General features: G+C 41.3%; 1 protein-coding gene across 1 annotated transcript in view; it reads right to left on the reverse strand.

Annotated features, from left to right (window-relative positions):
* LOC135548721 (protein turtle homolog B-like) overlaps positions 1 to 14,294 on the reverse strand; it is a 183,708-nt gene that overhangs the window by 18,126 nt on the left and 151,288 nt on the right. Inside the window, exons 13-15 of the mRNA XM_064978584.1 lie at positions 11,181 to 11,356; positions 10,586 to 10,812; positions 5,655 to 5,739 (exon numbers count right to left, since the gene is read on the reverse strand). Coding sequence (XP_064834656.1) covers positions 5,655 to 5,739; positions 10,586 to 10,812; positions 11,181 to 11,356 — 488 coding nt within the window. The remainder of the gene's footprint in view (positions 1 to 5,654; positions 5,740 to 10,585; positions 10,813 to 11,180; positions 11,357 to 14,294) is intronic.

Below are 14,294 nucleotides of genomic sequence, written 5' to 3' on the forward strand. Positions count from 1 at the left end.
CACCACAGCAACTGGCTGTCCAATTCACCTGATTCTGCGATTCATCATTTATGGCCTTATAGCGATCGATACACCCAAACACACTTAATGGAAATGGATTTGGAAACTCTGCTGGATTGATGCAGCTCCCCATAGGACCTGACTGAGTCAAGGGAATACATTCCAAAACTCATGAGTCAATTCCTTTCCTCATCTCCTTTCCTTATCTACTTTCCTTTCGTGAACACAGACTCGAGAGGACTCGATAGAGGATATGTTCCCACCCTCCTCATTTTATCATGGGGAGAATTGTAGTTTTTTTTACTATATCATTGTATTTGAAATAACATCCTTCAGCATGACTAGGAACCAATATACACAGGCAGTTAGCCTTTGCTTTCCTATCTTTTTCAAACAGAAATTTGCATCCTGTAACTCCAAAAAGTTCTGGGACACTAAAGTCGATGGAGAATAAGAGCACCTCCCCCAGCTGCCCACTGCACTGAGGCTAGGAAACACTGTCACCACCGATAAATCCATGATAATTGAGAATTGAGCATTTGACTACGGCTGGCCATGCTTTCCACCTGGCTATCCCTACCCAGGTCAACAGCTCATCCCTACTCAAGTCCCCCCCGCTTCTCCTTCACCTAAATCCAGATAGCTGATGTTCTGAAAGAGCTACAAAATCTGGACCCCTACAAATCAGCCAGGCTAGACAATCTGGACCCTCTCTTTCTAAATGTATCCGTCAAAATTGTTGCAACCCCTATTACTAGCCTGTTCAACCACTCTTTCGTATCGTCTGAGATCCCCAAAGATTGGAAAGCTGCCGCGGTCATCCCCCTCTTCAAAGGGGGAGACACTCTAGACCAGGGGTGTCAAAGTCAAATGGACGGAGGGCCAAATAAAAAATTTAGCTACAAGCCGAGGGCCGGACTGTTCGAATGTTCATTGAAAAATTTTTAAATGACGCATATAGTCTAGTGAACCTAATTGAACCTACTGAAAACCTAACAAATATATTCCAATATGATCAGATAAATAAAGCAATATTTTCTTATGGCTCTGTCAGTAATCTTTAATTTTCAACAGACACAAAAGACAAATTTCCTTTATATAAAAATCCCCATAACATGAACATTAAATGAAAGAAACCGGTATTCAAGGCACCATCAGTAGCCTATATTTTCTATTTTAGCAAAAGTGGGCTAAATTTACTTCAAAGAAAAAAACAATAATAGCAATTTTCTATCATCCACTCAACTGAAATATTTTTAAAATATAATTGGATTGAAATACAATAAAATAAAGTGCAAAAATCTATTAATCAAAAACAACACTTTGTTTAAGGAGAAGTAACATGCAGTGAAAACAAATATTAAACTTTAACTTTTAAACTTGAACTGAGTAAAAACTCTAAATATGTGATTGCACAGTAATGTTCACTTGTTTGAGGTTGAGGGTGATACTTGGTGGTGTCCCATCTTTTCCACAAGTTCATCAATGTTCGGGGTAAGGCTCTGAGCTGAGGAAATCCTCAGAATTGAGTGGAGGTGTTCAGCAGTAAGTCGACTTCTGTGTGATGTTTTGTTCAGGTTCATCAAAGAAAAAGTTGTTCACACAGGTATGTGCTGCCAAACATAGACAACGTTTGAGCAGCCTGGATGCGCAGCTGGGGCATTGTGTCGGGAGGAAACGGGCGAACTCCGCAGCACCCACTGCCGCATATTTTGCCCTCAGTGCATCATTGCATTGGAGGTCAATCAACTCCATTTGGAGGTTTGGTGGTGAGCTTTCCACGTCAACAGCAAATGGGTTACCGAGCAGTTCCAACCTGCTTTTTTGTGCTTCAAAGTCAGCAAATCGGCGTCGAAAGTCAGCGGCAAGCATACCTATTTTATCAGCCAACTGTGCGCTCGGGAACGCACTGGTAGAGAGCTTCTCTTTCATGGTCTGGCAGCTGGGAAAGTGGCTCAAATTTTCTTTCCGCATCTGCGTCTCCCACAGAGTCAGTTTGGTTTTAAATGCCTTCACTGTACTGTACATATCAGAGATGACATGATCCCGACCCTGCAGCTGCAAGTTCATTGCATTCAGATGACTCGTAATGTCACACAGAAAAGCCATTTCACACAGAAACATTTCGTCTCGGAGTTGTGTTGTGTCTTTCCCTTTGCTGTCCAAGAACAGACAAATCTCCTCACGAAGCTCGAAACATCTTTGAAGCACCTTTCCCTGGCTTAGCCATCGCACCTCTGTGTGATAAGGCAAATCACCATGCTCCGTTTCTAACTCCGTCAGAAATGCCTTGAACTGGCGGTGATTCAAACCTTTGGCTCTGATAAAGTTAACTGTGCGCGTGATGATGCTCATTACATGCTCCATTTTCAAGGCTTTACCGCACAACGCTTCCTGGTGTATGATACAATGATAAGCTGTCAGCTCACCTGTCGCGTTTTCCTCTTGCATCTTTTCCCGTATCTTCGCCACCAGTCCGCTCCTGTGTCCACACATCGCAGGTGCTCCGTCGGTTGTCAAACCCACGAGTTTTTCCCAAGGCAGCTCCATCTCATTTACACATCTTGACACCTCTTCATACAAATCATGCCCCGTAGTTGTGCCATGCATAGGACGTAAAGCCAAAAACTCCTCTGTCACGCTTAGGCTGGAGTCCACTCCGCGGATGAAAATTGACAACTGGGCAATGTCAGAAATGTCGGTGCTCTCATCCACAGCCAAGGAATATGCAATGAAATATTTTCCCTTTTTCACAAGCTGCTCTTTTAGATTGATGGACAACTGGTCTACTCTCTCGGCAATGGTGTTTCTGCTCAGACTCACATTTAAAAAGAGTTGCCTTTTTTCTGGGCAAACTTCGTCACAAACTTTAATCATGCAGTTTTTGATGAAATCCCCTCCGTAAATGGCCGGGCTGATTTAGCGATCTCTTCTGCCAAAATAAAACTGGCCTTGACAGCAGCCTGGCCTTGTGATTTGGCTTTTTTGAACAGAGCCTGTCGAGATTTGAGGCCTCGTTTTAATTCCTCTGCCTTTTGTAGCCTTTGTTCCATGTCCATATTCTTGTTTTTGTCCGCGTGTTTCGTTTCATAATGTCGTCTCAGATTATACTCTTTCAGTACCGCCACACTTTCTCCACACAGAAGACACACAGGTTTTCCAGCTACCTCCGTGAACATATACTCCGACTCCCACCTTGTTTGAAACCCCGGTTCTCAGTGTCCACCTTCCGTTTTGCCATTTTTGATGGGTATCTGAAAGTTAATTTTACTGTGATGCTGACGACTGCTGTGCCAATAAATATTGAAATGAAGCAGCCTACTGCTCGGTGCGTCACCGTTGCATTGTGGGAAATGTAGTATTGGTGCGTGTAAAAGATCTGCGGGCTGCCGGCTTGCTGCGGTCTGCGGGCCGGTTTTAATAATAAATCAAGATCATCCCAGGGGCCGTAAAAAACCTTCTCGCGGGCCGGATGTGGCCCGCGGGCCTTGACTCTGACATATGTGCTCTAGACCCAACTGCAACAGACCTATATCTATCCTACCCTGCCTTTCTAAGGTCTTTGAAAGCCAAGTTAGCAAACAGGTCACCGACCATTTCGAATAACACCGTACCTTCTCCGCTATGCAATCCGGTTTCCGAGCTGGTCATGGGTGCATCTCAGCCACACAAGGTCCTAAACAATATCATAACTGCCATCGATAAGATACAATAGTGTGCAGCTGTTTTCATCGACCTGGACAAGGCTTTCGACTCTGTCAATCATCACATTCTTATCGACAGACTCAACAGCCTTGATTTCTCAAATGACTGCCTCGCCTGGTTCACCAACTACAGAATTCAGTGTGTCAAATCGGAGGGCCTGTTGTCCGGACCTCTGGCAGTCTCTATGGGGGTGCCACAGGGTTCAATCCTCGGGCCGACTCTTTTCTATGTGTACATCAATGATGTCGCTCTTGCTGCTGGTGATTCTCCTGATCCACCTCTATGCAGACTACACCGTTCTGTATACTTCTGGCCCTTCTTTGGACACGGTCTTAACTAACCTCCAGATGAGTTTCAATGCCACACAACTCTCCTTCCGTGGCCTCCAACTGCTCTTAAATGCAAGTAAAACTAAATGCATGTTCTTTAACCGATCGCTGCCCGCACCTGCCCACCCGTCCATTATCACTACTCTGGACGGTTCTGACTTAGAATGTGTGGACAACTACAAATACCTAGGTGTCTGGTTAGACTGTAAACTCTCCTTCCAGACTCACATTAAGCATCTCCAATCCAAAATTCAATCTAGAATCGGGCTTCCTATTTCGCAACAAAGCATCCTTCACTCATGCTGCCAAACATACCTTTGTAAAACTTACTATCCTACCGATCCTTGACTTCAGCGATGTAATTTACAAAATAGCCTCAAACACTCTACTTGGCATATTGGATGCAGTCTATCACAGTGCCATCCGTTTTGTCAGCACTGCGACCTGTATGTTCTCGTTGGCTGGCCCTCGATTCATATTCGTTGCCAAACCCACTGGCACCAGCTCATCTATAAGTCTCTGCTAGGTAAAGCCCCGCCTTATCTCAGCTCACTTTTCACCATAGCAGCACCCACCTGTAGTACGCGCTCCAGTAGGTATATTTCACTGGTCACCCCCAAAGCCAATTCCTCTTTCGGCTGCCTTTCCTTCCAGTTCTCTGCTGCCAATTACTGGAACGAACTGCAAAAATCACTGAAGCTGGAGACTCATATCTCCCTCTCTAACTTTAAGCACCAGCTGTCAGAGCAGCTCACAGATCGCTGCACCTGTACATAGCACATCTGTAAATAGGCCATCCAACTTCCTCATCACCATCTCTACTTGCACACTCATCTTCTGCACATCTATCACTCCAGTGTTTAATTGCTATATTGTAATTATTTCACCACTATGGCCAATTTATTGCCTTGCCTCCCTTATCCTACCTCATTTGCACACACTGTATATAGACTTTTTCTATTGTATTATTGACTGTACGTTTGTTAATTCCATGTGTAACTCTGTGTTGTTTGTATTGCACTGCTTTGCTTTATCTTGGCCAGGTCGCAGTTGTAAATGAGAACTTGTTCTCAACCAGCCTACCTGGTTAAATAAAGGTGATTTTTAAATCTTTTTTAAATGACTTTCCAAATATTGTTTAAAACAATCTGATGCTGTAGTGCAACTACTTCACCAGGAGGGGGCGGTAAAGTACTTCCAATATTAGGAAGTAAGCTCTCGTGAATCTTTTGCTGCTCTTGTGATTTCTTTGCTGCTCTGGTGATGCCTTCACAGTTGCTCACAGTCCCAATCTCTGGTCCCAGATGTGTTTGTGCTGTGTTGACACATAAGGGTTGGCAAGAGAGTATAAACAGTTCTGGGACCAGACTAGAAGTATGCCTGCATTGGGCAATACTCTTTTATATTTAAGTATTTACGTATTTTTTAAACATAGACCCTTAAAATTATTTCCGATTTGCTTTGTTTTGTTTTAAAGCTTTACAAGTCTGCCATATCAACATTTTAGTCTGCAACTTGCCCCATCCCATGCCTGTGTCTCTCTCATTTTAGACATGTTCTGTGTGATGAAGGCGTGTCCATAGACTTGTATGTGTATGCAGAGGTGTGTTGTTCACTCACCTGTACTGGATACTCCAACTGTGTTACTGGGCTCGCTGACCAGCTCCTCCATGACCGCCATGACCCGGAACTCATACCATGCCTCCTAAGACAGAGAGTCACACACACGCATCAGCGGTCATGGGCAGCATTGCCGTGTGGGAACAAAGGTGCTATCTGTATCCATAAGTGTCACCTGTCATTAACACCTGTCATTATGGGGTATTGTGTGTAGATTGAAAACATTTTAGAATAAGTGTGTAACCCAACAAAAGTGGAGGCTTCTGAATACTTTCCAAAAGCACTAAATTACAGAGTAAAAAGGAAGCCTGTACAGAATAAAAATATTCCAAAACATGCATCCTGTTTGCAATAAGGTACTAAAGTGATACTGCAAAAAAATGTGGCAAAGAAATTCAATTTTTGTCCTGAATACAAAGTGTTATGTTCTGGGAAGATTCAACATAAGACATCACTGAGTACCACTTCATATTTTCAAGCATGGTCGTGGCTGCATCATGTTATGAGTACGCTTGACATCGGCAAGAACTAAGGAGTTATTTTTTTGAAATGAAAGAAACAGAACAGAGCTTAGCACAATATCCTAGAGGTTCAGTCTGCTTTCCACCAGACACTGAAAGATAAATGCACCTTTCAGCAGAACAATTACCTAAAACGCAAGGCCAAATATACACAGTTATTACCAAAAGGACATTGAATGTTCCAGTGGCCTAGTCACACTTTTGATTTAAAATTGGCTTGAAAATCTATGGCAAGACTTGAAAATGACTGTCTAGCAAAGATCAACAACCAATTTGACAGAGCTTGAAGAATTCTTTAAAGAATAAATGGGCAAATATTGTACAATCCAGGTGTGCAAAGTACTTAGAGACTTACCAAGAAAGACTCACAGCTGTAATCTCTAACAAATATTATTTTAACATTCAAACTCAGGGGTTTTTAAAACTTATCTAATCAAGATATGTTTTTTATTTTCCATAAAAAAACTCCCTGTCACATAATTCAGCAATCCTAGCCATGACCAGCCTTTCAAAGCACTTCATTATTACAGATGCAAGTGCTAGGATGGCAGAAGGCCTTTGAGTTTTTGGGAATAAGAATGATGGTAGTAACTTTGAAATGTGGGGATTGAGACAAGGAGAGGCTCAAAATGTCTGTGAAGACCCCTGCCAGCTGGTCTGCACAAGCCCTGAGGACACGCCCCGGAATAATGTCTGGCCCTGCGGCCTTACAAGTATTTACCTTTACTCACATCACCCAGAGAGATCATCCGAATCAGCGGGGGCCCTCAAGCAGGGCTCTGTGTTGTTTTCGTCAAAGTGTGCATAAAAACAAATGTGCATGGAGTTCGACTGGTAGAGAGGTATCATTGGGCAGATCATGGCTAGGGACTCCTTGTAGTCCTTATTGTACTTGTAGTCCTTATAGTACTGTAGCCTCTGCTACAGTTGTAATAGGATTCCACCTTGTTTCCGATATTGTCCTTTTACCTTTTTGATGGCTCTACAGTGGTCATAGCGGGACTTATTTTACGTGTTCGCGTCCTCAGCCGTAGCCTCTTGGTTGGCTGTGATAGCCATGTGAGCAGTAGCTCTGTCCTTCTTAAGCTTAGTGTACACGTCATGTTAATCCGGGTCTTTTGATTGGGGAAGCAGCAAACCTTCATTGTGGGGACAATGTCAGTGATGCATCTAAATATATTCTGATAAATTCTAAATACAATATTTTTAATTACGACAAAAATTTCATGAAAACGATAGAATGACAAACTAAATAAACATGTACGCTATAGCAGCCTATTGGTAGATAAAAGGTGGTTTCCTCCCTGTCTTCGCGTTAGTAAACTCGCTTCAATCATGCAGTAATGTTACAGTGTACAGACAGTAAGCAGTTTAGCACTTACACAGGCAGGGCTCGGTGGCAATAAATGAGTAAAACCAGAAGCATACCTTGTATTGGAAGAGTTCCAGTGTTGTGTTGGATAGTCATAGCCTAGCATCCTTCTGTTTGAGTAGGGTGTTTTGAGTAGGCTAAACTAGCTGCATTTTCTAGCTAAGTCAGTCTTGCTTTTCCTTCATTTTGGAAGAAATGTATTTGTTCAAAACTGTTCAACTATTGTATTATTACTGCCTGCTGCCTGTGACTGGAACAAATTGCAAAAATCGTTGAAGTTGGAGACTTTTATCTCCCTCACCAACTTTAAACATCTGCTATCTGAGCAGCTAACCGATCTAGTCTATCGGTAAATAGCCCACCCATTTTTACCTAACTCATCCCCATACTGTTTTTATTTATGTACTTCTCTGCTCTTTTGCACACCAATATCTCTACCTGTACATGACCATCTGATCATTTATCACTCCAGTGTTAATCTGCAAAATTGTAATTATTCGCCTACCTCCTCATGCCTTTTGCACACAATGTATATAGACTCTCTTTTTTTTCTAATTATTGACTTGTTAATTGTTTACTCCATGTGTAACTCTGTGTTGTCTGTTCACACTGCTATGCTTTATCTTGGCCAGGTCGCAGTTGCAAATGAGAACTTGTTCTCAACTAGCCTACCTGGTTAAATAAAGGTGAAATAATAAATAAATAACCAAAAATACTACAAATAGAAGATGATCACTTCTTACAATTGTGCATGTTTAGTAAAGTTAGATCAGAGCGGAATCAAAGTCTGTCTTGCAAGATCACATAATGATTAGTTGGTATTTTACATAACGGAACTGAAAAGAATAGAATACAAGCAGGACAATAAATACATCTCAGTCATTTCTTATCTGAAGCTGAATAGTCAAAAACCTCATGTGGCTAAAACTCAGCGCGCGCCACCAGGCAGGACACATGTTTTGATTGGAACAAAATAAGCCTACAAGGCTATTCTTTATTTTTTAACACCATCTGCTTTAATTCTCATTCAAGAAGATCTAAATGCATATCCTCATGAAACTGATTGAGATCAAATGATTGGCTTGCAAATACAGTTTGACCTTTCACAGGTAAAACGTATAGAATTATCATTCACGGTTGACAGTGATGACGGCCTATTGAAGAGATTAAGTATGCCTAACTTGGTGCTTGAGGATATTCAAAATATAGCAGTTTCTTGAGACAACGTGTGGGCATTAGGCAGACGTTGCAATTGGATGATGCATTTCATGCATAGGCCTATTGTACAACGATATTCAATACGCTAGATCTGTCAGTAGGCTACAAACTGAGAAATGATGGTGCTCCATTGCATAACAAAAAAACTGCACTCCACCACTGTGTGTCTTGGTGATGCAGAAATTAAAATCACTGGCAACAAGAAAAGCAGCCTCCTGCTGCATGGTTTCCTGCTTATTTATAGCCTCGTACAGTTTGTCAAGTGGCAGCTTGTTGTTGCCCTGAGGTGGAATATATACAGCACTCACAATAACAGCTGAAAACTCACTCTGGCAGTAGAAGGGTCTGCATTTGACCATCAGGTAATCCAAGATGGGTAAACAATTAGGTAGAGACTTCAGAGTCTGCACACCGTTTGCTGTTGATGAAGAGACAAACTCCTCCCCCTCTGGAGTTCCCTGAATCAGATGTCCTGTCCGCTCGGTAAATAGACAATCTGTTGAGTTGGATAGCCATGGATAGCCATGGATAGCCATGAGGGTATATCTCGTCCGAGAATATTGCAGTAATGATAGTCCCGTTGATAGTTAGTAACTGACGATCTGATGTTCAAATGTTATTGCTGATCATAGGAAATGATAGCGGATACATTTCATGCAATAAATATAGATACATGCTTTTGTGTGTGTGTGTGTGTGTGTGTACAACATCTGTTTAAAGTTGTATACTGTCATTCATGTAAGACTTCTTACAGTCAATAAAAACTATTGTTCACAAAAAAGAAACCAAAGTTTGTTTGTTTTAGGACGAAAACCACAAGGAAATGGACCTGTCAAAGTGGACATGAAAACGTGTCACATCTAACAGTATGTTACTGAAGAAGAGGGAGACAGAGCCCCAAATACACAGTCCCTTGTGGTCCAATTACCTCAATAGCTGGAGTAAAAAGCCAGCTTCAGAATTGTACTACATCGTGCTGCTAAATGTGAATTGTACTGCTAAATGTGAAACATGATAGAGAAGTGTGAGTGGGTGTTGGGAGTCAAGCTAGAATAATGTACCTGCATAGAATGTGTCTACATCCCAAATGGCAGCCTATTATATTTATAGTGCTGATATGGTATAAAGTATACTACTTTGGACCTGGACAAAAGTAGTGCACTATAAAGGAAATAGGGTGCAATTTGGGATGCATCCTGTTACTGATGGTTAGAATTGAGAGTAAACACTTCACGCCAGGAGCGCAATCCGACATACAACAAAAGAATATGGATTTTTTTTTCAATGTTGGTGGGAAAATAAATGTCTATACTTTAACATATAACTCTCCCTAGATGGTGTGCTTACATAAGACTCAGGATATGTCCCAAATGGTACCCTATTCCCTATATAGTGCATAACTTTTGATCAGTGCCTTATGGGCCACTGGTCAAAAGTAGTGGACCACAAATAGGAAATAGGGCACCTACCATTGGAGATGCATCCTAAAACTTTTTATGACTTCATTGAGATATCAGACAGACTCGGGTCTGACAAGGAAGATACACTTATTGTTGTAATATAATGTTAAATAGTGGTTTTCTTTGAAGAACATACTTCTTTCTACAACTGACTCCCATCCCCAATCATCATAGTCATAACCATAGGTGTGTTAATGAGCTTGGCTGGAACCAAAGCGTGCGCCCACACCAGCCCTGCGGATAACTGGCCATCTGCCATTCTGCATAAAACAGTGTATATACAGTAAGCTAAATGAATGAGGTCTCTGGCTAGCAGCTCGGTCTCCGTATGAAGCAGTGTATATACATTAGGCTAGTTACCTGAATGAGGTCTCTGGCTAACAGCTCGGTCTCTCCGGCGGTGATGGCGTCATCAAGGACGTCCCACCTCTCCCCCAGGCGGAACTCCATGACGTAGCGCTCGATCGGAGCAGTGTGGTTGGCCGGCGGAATCCACATGAGCAGGACACCCTGCTGCGTCCGATTGGCTGTGAGGCACCGCGGTGGGGTAAGCAGCACCAATGGTTCAGGGGTACTTATAGGAAATACTGGACAGAGAGAGAGAAAAAGGGCAAGAGAGAGAGAGAGAGAGAGAGAGATGGAAAGAGATGAGGGGTTAGAGAGCTGTATTTAAATGCAGTAGTAGTGGCCCACAACTGCAATTGTTAGTTATTTCAAAAGTCTAGTCAACTTTTAAAACCACAAAACATTATTACTACATCTGCTGCAACCAACACCAGTACGTACCTACATCACTATTAACAACAAAACCACACATCATTCAATTCATTCTCAATGCATCTTGGAATCACACCACACAGTTGTGTCATGTGTCCGCCAGGTAAGGTCCCTTACGCTTGGCTCTCTTCCCCAGTCCAATAGGTCATAAGTCAGAGGTGAATACCGTAATACCCACCCAGTGTGTTCACAGTGACAACCTCGCTGAAGGGGCCCGTGCCCAACTTGTTCTGCGCAAGGACACTGAACTGGTAGGCTGTCTGGGGCTCCAGGCCGGGCACTACCAGCCACGTCTGGCCAGCGGGCACGGGCATAGACAACCAGTCGTGTGGGCCCAGCTGTTCCCTCTTCACCCTGCGAGTAAGAGGAGCACACAAGGAAGGAGAGAGGAGAATGGGCATGGGAGAGGGGGATGAGAAAAATACACAGAAATAGAAGTGGAGGACCTAGATTTTTAGTCAATGCACCCAGTCTTTTTAGGAACGGACATTTCAGTCCTGTCAGTTCTGTAACATGATAAATGTCTGGTCAGTTCTGTAACATGATTTCTGTCCAGTCAGTTCTGTAACATGATTTCTGTCCTGTCAGTTCTGTAACAATATTTCTGTCCTGTCAGGTCTGTAACATGATAAATGTCTGGTCAGTTCTGTAACATGATAAATGTCTGGTCAGTTCTGTAACATGTCCTGGTCAGTTCTGTAACATGATAAATGTCTGGTCAGTTCTGTAACATGATAAATGTCTGGTCAGTTCTAACATGATAAATGTCTGGTCATGATAAATGTCTGGTCAGTTCTGTAACATGATAAATGTCTGGTCAGTTCTGTAACATGATAAATGTCTGGTCAGTTCTGTAACATGATAAATGTCTGGTCAGTTCTGTAACATGATAAATGTCTGGTCAGTTCTGTAACATGATAAATGTCTGGTCAGTTCTGTAACATGATAAATGTCTGGTCAGTTCTGTAACATGATAAATGTCTGGTCAGTTCTGTAACATGATAAATGTCTGGTCAGTTCTGTAACATGATAAATGTCTGGTCAGTTCTGTAACATGATAAATGTCTGGTCAGTTCTGTAACATGATAAATGTCTGGTCAGTTCTGTAACATGATAAATGTCTGGTCAGTTCTGTAACATGATAAATGTCTGGTCAGTTCTGTAACATGATAAATGTCTGGTCAGTTCTGTAACATGATAAATGTCTGGTCAGTTCTGTAACATGATAAATGTCTGGTCAGTTCTGTAACATGATAAATGTCTGGTCAGTTCTAAATGTCTGTAAAATGTCAACATGATAAATGTCTGGTCAGTTCTGTAACATGATAAATGTCTGGTCAGTTCTGTAACATGATAAATGTCTGGTCAGTTCTGTAACATGATAAATGTCTGGTCAGTTCTGTAACATGATAAATGTCTGGTCAGTTCTGTAACATGATAAATGTCTGGTCAGTTCTGTAACATGATAAATGTCTGGTCAGTTCTGTAACATGATAAATGTCTGGTTTCATTCTGTAACATGATAAATGTCTGGTCAGTTCTGTAACATGATAAATGTCTGGTCAGTTCTGTAACATGATAAATGTCTGGTCAGTTCTGTAACATGATAAATGTCTGGTCAGTTGCATGATAAATGTCTGGTCAGTTCTGTAACATGATAAATGTCTGATCAGTTCTGTAACATGATAAATGTCTGGTCACCGTAACATGATAAATGTCTGGTCAGTTCTGTAACATGATAAATGTTGGTCAGTTCTGTAACATGATAAATGTTGGTCAGTTCTAACATGATAAATGTCTGTAATTTCTGTAACATGATAAATGTCTGGTCAGTTCTGTAACATGATAAATGTTGGTCACAACATGATAAATGTCTGGTCAGTTCTGTAACATGATAAATGTCTGGTCAGTTCTGTAACATGATAAATGTCTGGTCAGTTCTGTAACATGATAAATGTCTGGTCAGTTCTGTAACATGATAAATGTCTGGTCAGTTCTGGATAAATGTCTGGTCATGCCATGAAGATAAATGTCTGGTCCAACATGATAAATGTCTGGTCAGTTCTGTAACAACTGGTCACAACATGATAAATGTCTGGTCAGTTCTGTAACATGATAAATGTCTGGTCAGTTCTGTAACAAATGTCTGGTCAGTTCTGTAACATGATAAATGTCTGGTCATTTTAACATGATAAATGTCTGGTCAGTTCTGTAACATGATAAATGTCTGGTCAGTTCTGTAACATGATGTCTGCATCCTGTAACATGATAAATGTCATGGTCATTCAACATGATAAATTCTGGTCAGTTCTGTAACATGATAAATGTCTGGTCAGTTCTGTAATGATAAATGATTCTGTAACAATAAATGTCTGAGTCCTGTAACATGATAAATGGGTCACTGTAACATGGGTTTATCGCAATGTAAATGGGTCAGAATGATAACACTATACACTATGTATATCAACCTAAAATGTCTGGTCAGTTCTGTAACATAATCTTCATATAGTTCTGTAACATGATAAATGTCTGTGCCTTGTAACATGATAAATGTCGCAGGCAAGATAAATGTCTTCCCTGACAGACAAATGTCTGCATGAATAGCTGCGTGATGGTGTACTGTAACATGATAAATGGGACTGGGAAAATGTCACAACGTGACTACTGTGTGCTGACTGTCTGTCAACAAGATAAATGTCCTCCTGGTCATTTACAGCACACGATAAATGTCGCAGAACATGATTTTGGTCCAACATGATAAATGTCCAATCCATGATAAATGTCTGGCAAATCATTGTGCAGTTCGTAACATGATATCTAGTGACTCTCTTCTGTAACATGATAAATGTCTGGTCAGTTCTGTAACATTAAATGTCTGGTCAGTTCTGTAACATGTAAATGTTAAGTGACATGGCAGCTGTCAGAGTGATAAATGTATATTATAAAATGTCGTTCACTATGAGGGTGTGTAAATGTCTGGTCATTATAATGTCGTTCACTATAAATGTCTGGTGTGTATATTATAATGCGTTCACTATAAATGTCTGGTGTTCCGTATATTATGATGCATTCACTATGAGGGTCAGTGTGATAAATGTCTGGTTTCTGTAACATGATGCATTCACTATGAGGGTGTGTATATTATGATGCATTCACTATGAGGGTGTGTGATGTCTGCCTCATTATCTCATTAACAGGATTTCTGTACATTTCATGAACACCATTGCAGTCCAGTATTATGATGTCATTTACATGTTATATTATGATGCATTTACATTTACACATTTCAGTA

The sequence above is a fragment of the Oncorhynchus masou genome, chromosome 11 (genome assembly GCF_036934945.1).
Source record: "Oncorhynchus masou masou isolate Uvic2021 chromosome 11, UVic_Omas_1.1, whole genome shotgun sequence".
Taxonomy (NCBI): Eukaryota; Metazoa; Chordata; class Actinopteri; order Salmoniformes; family Salmonidae; genus Oncorhynchus; species Oncorhynchus masou.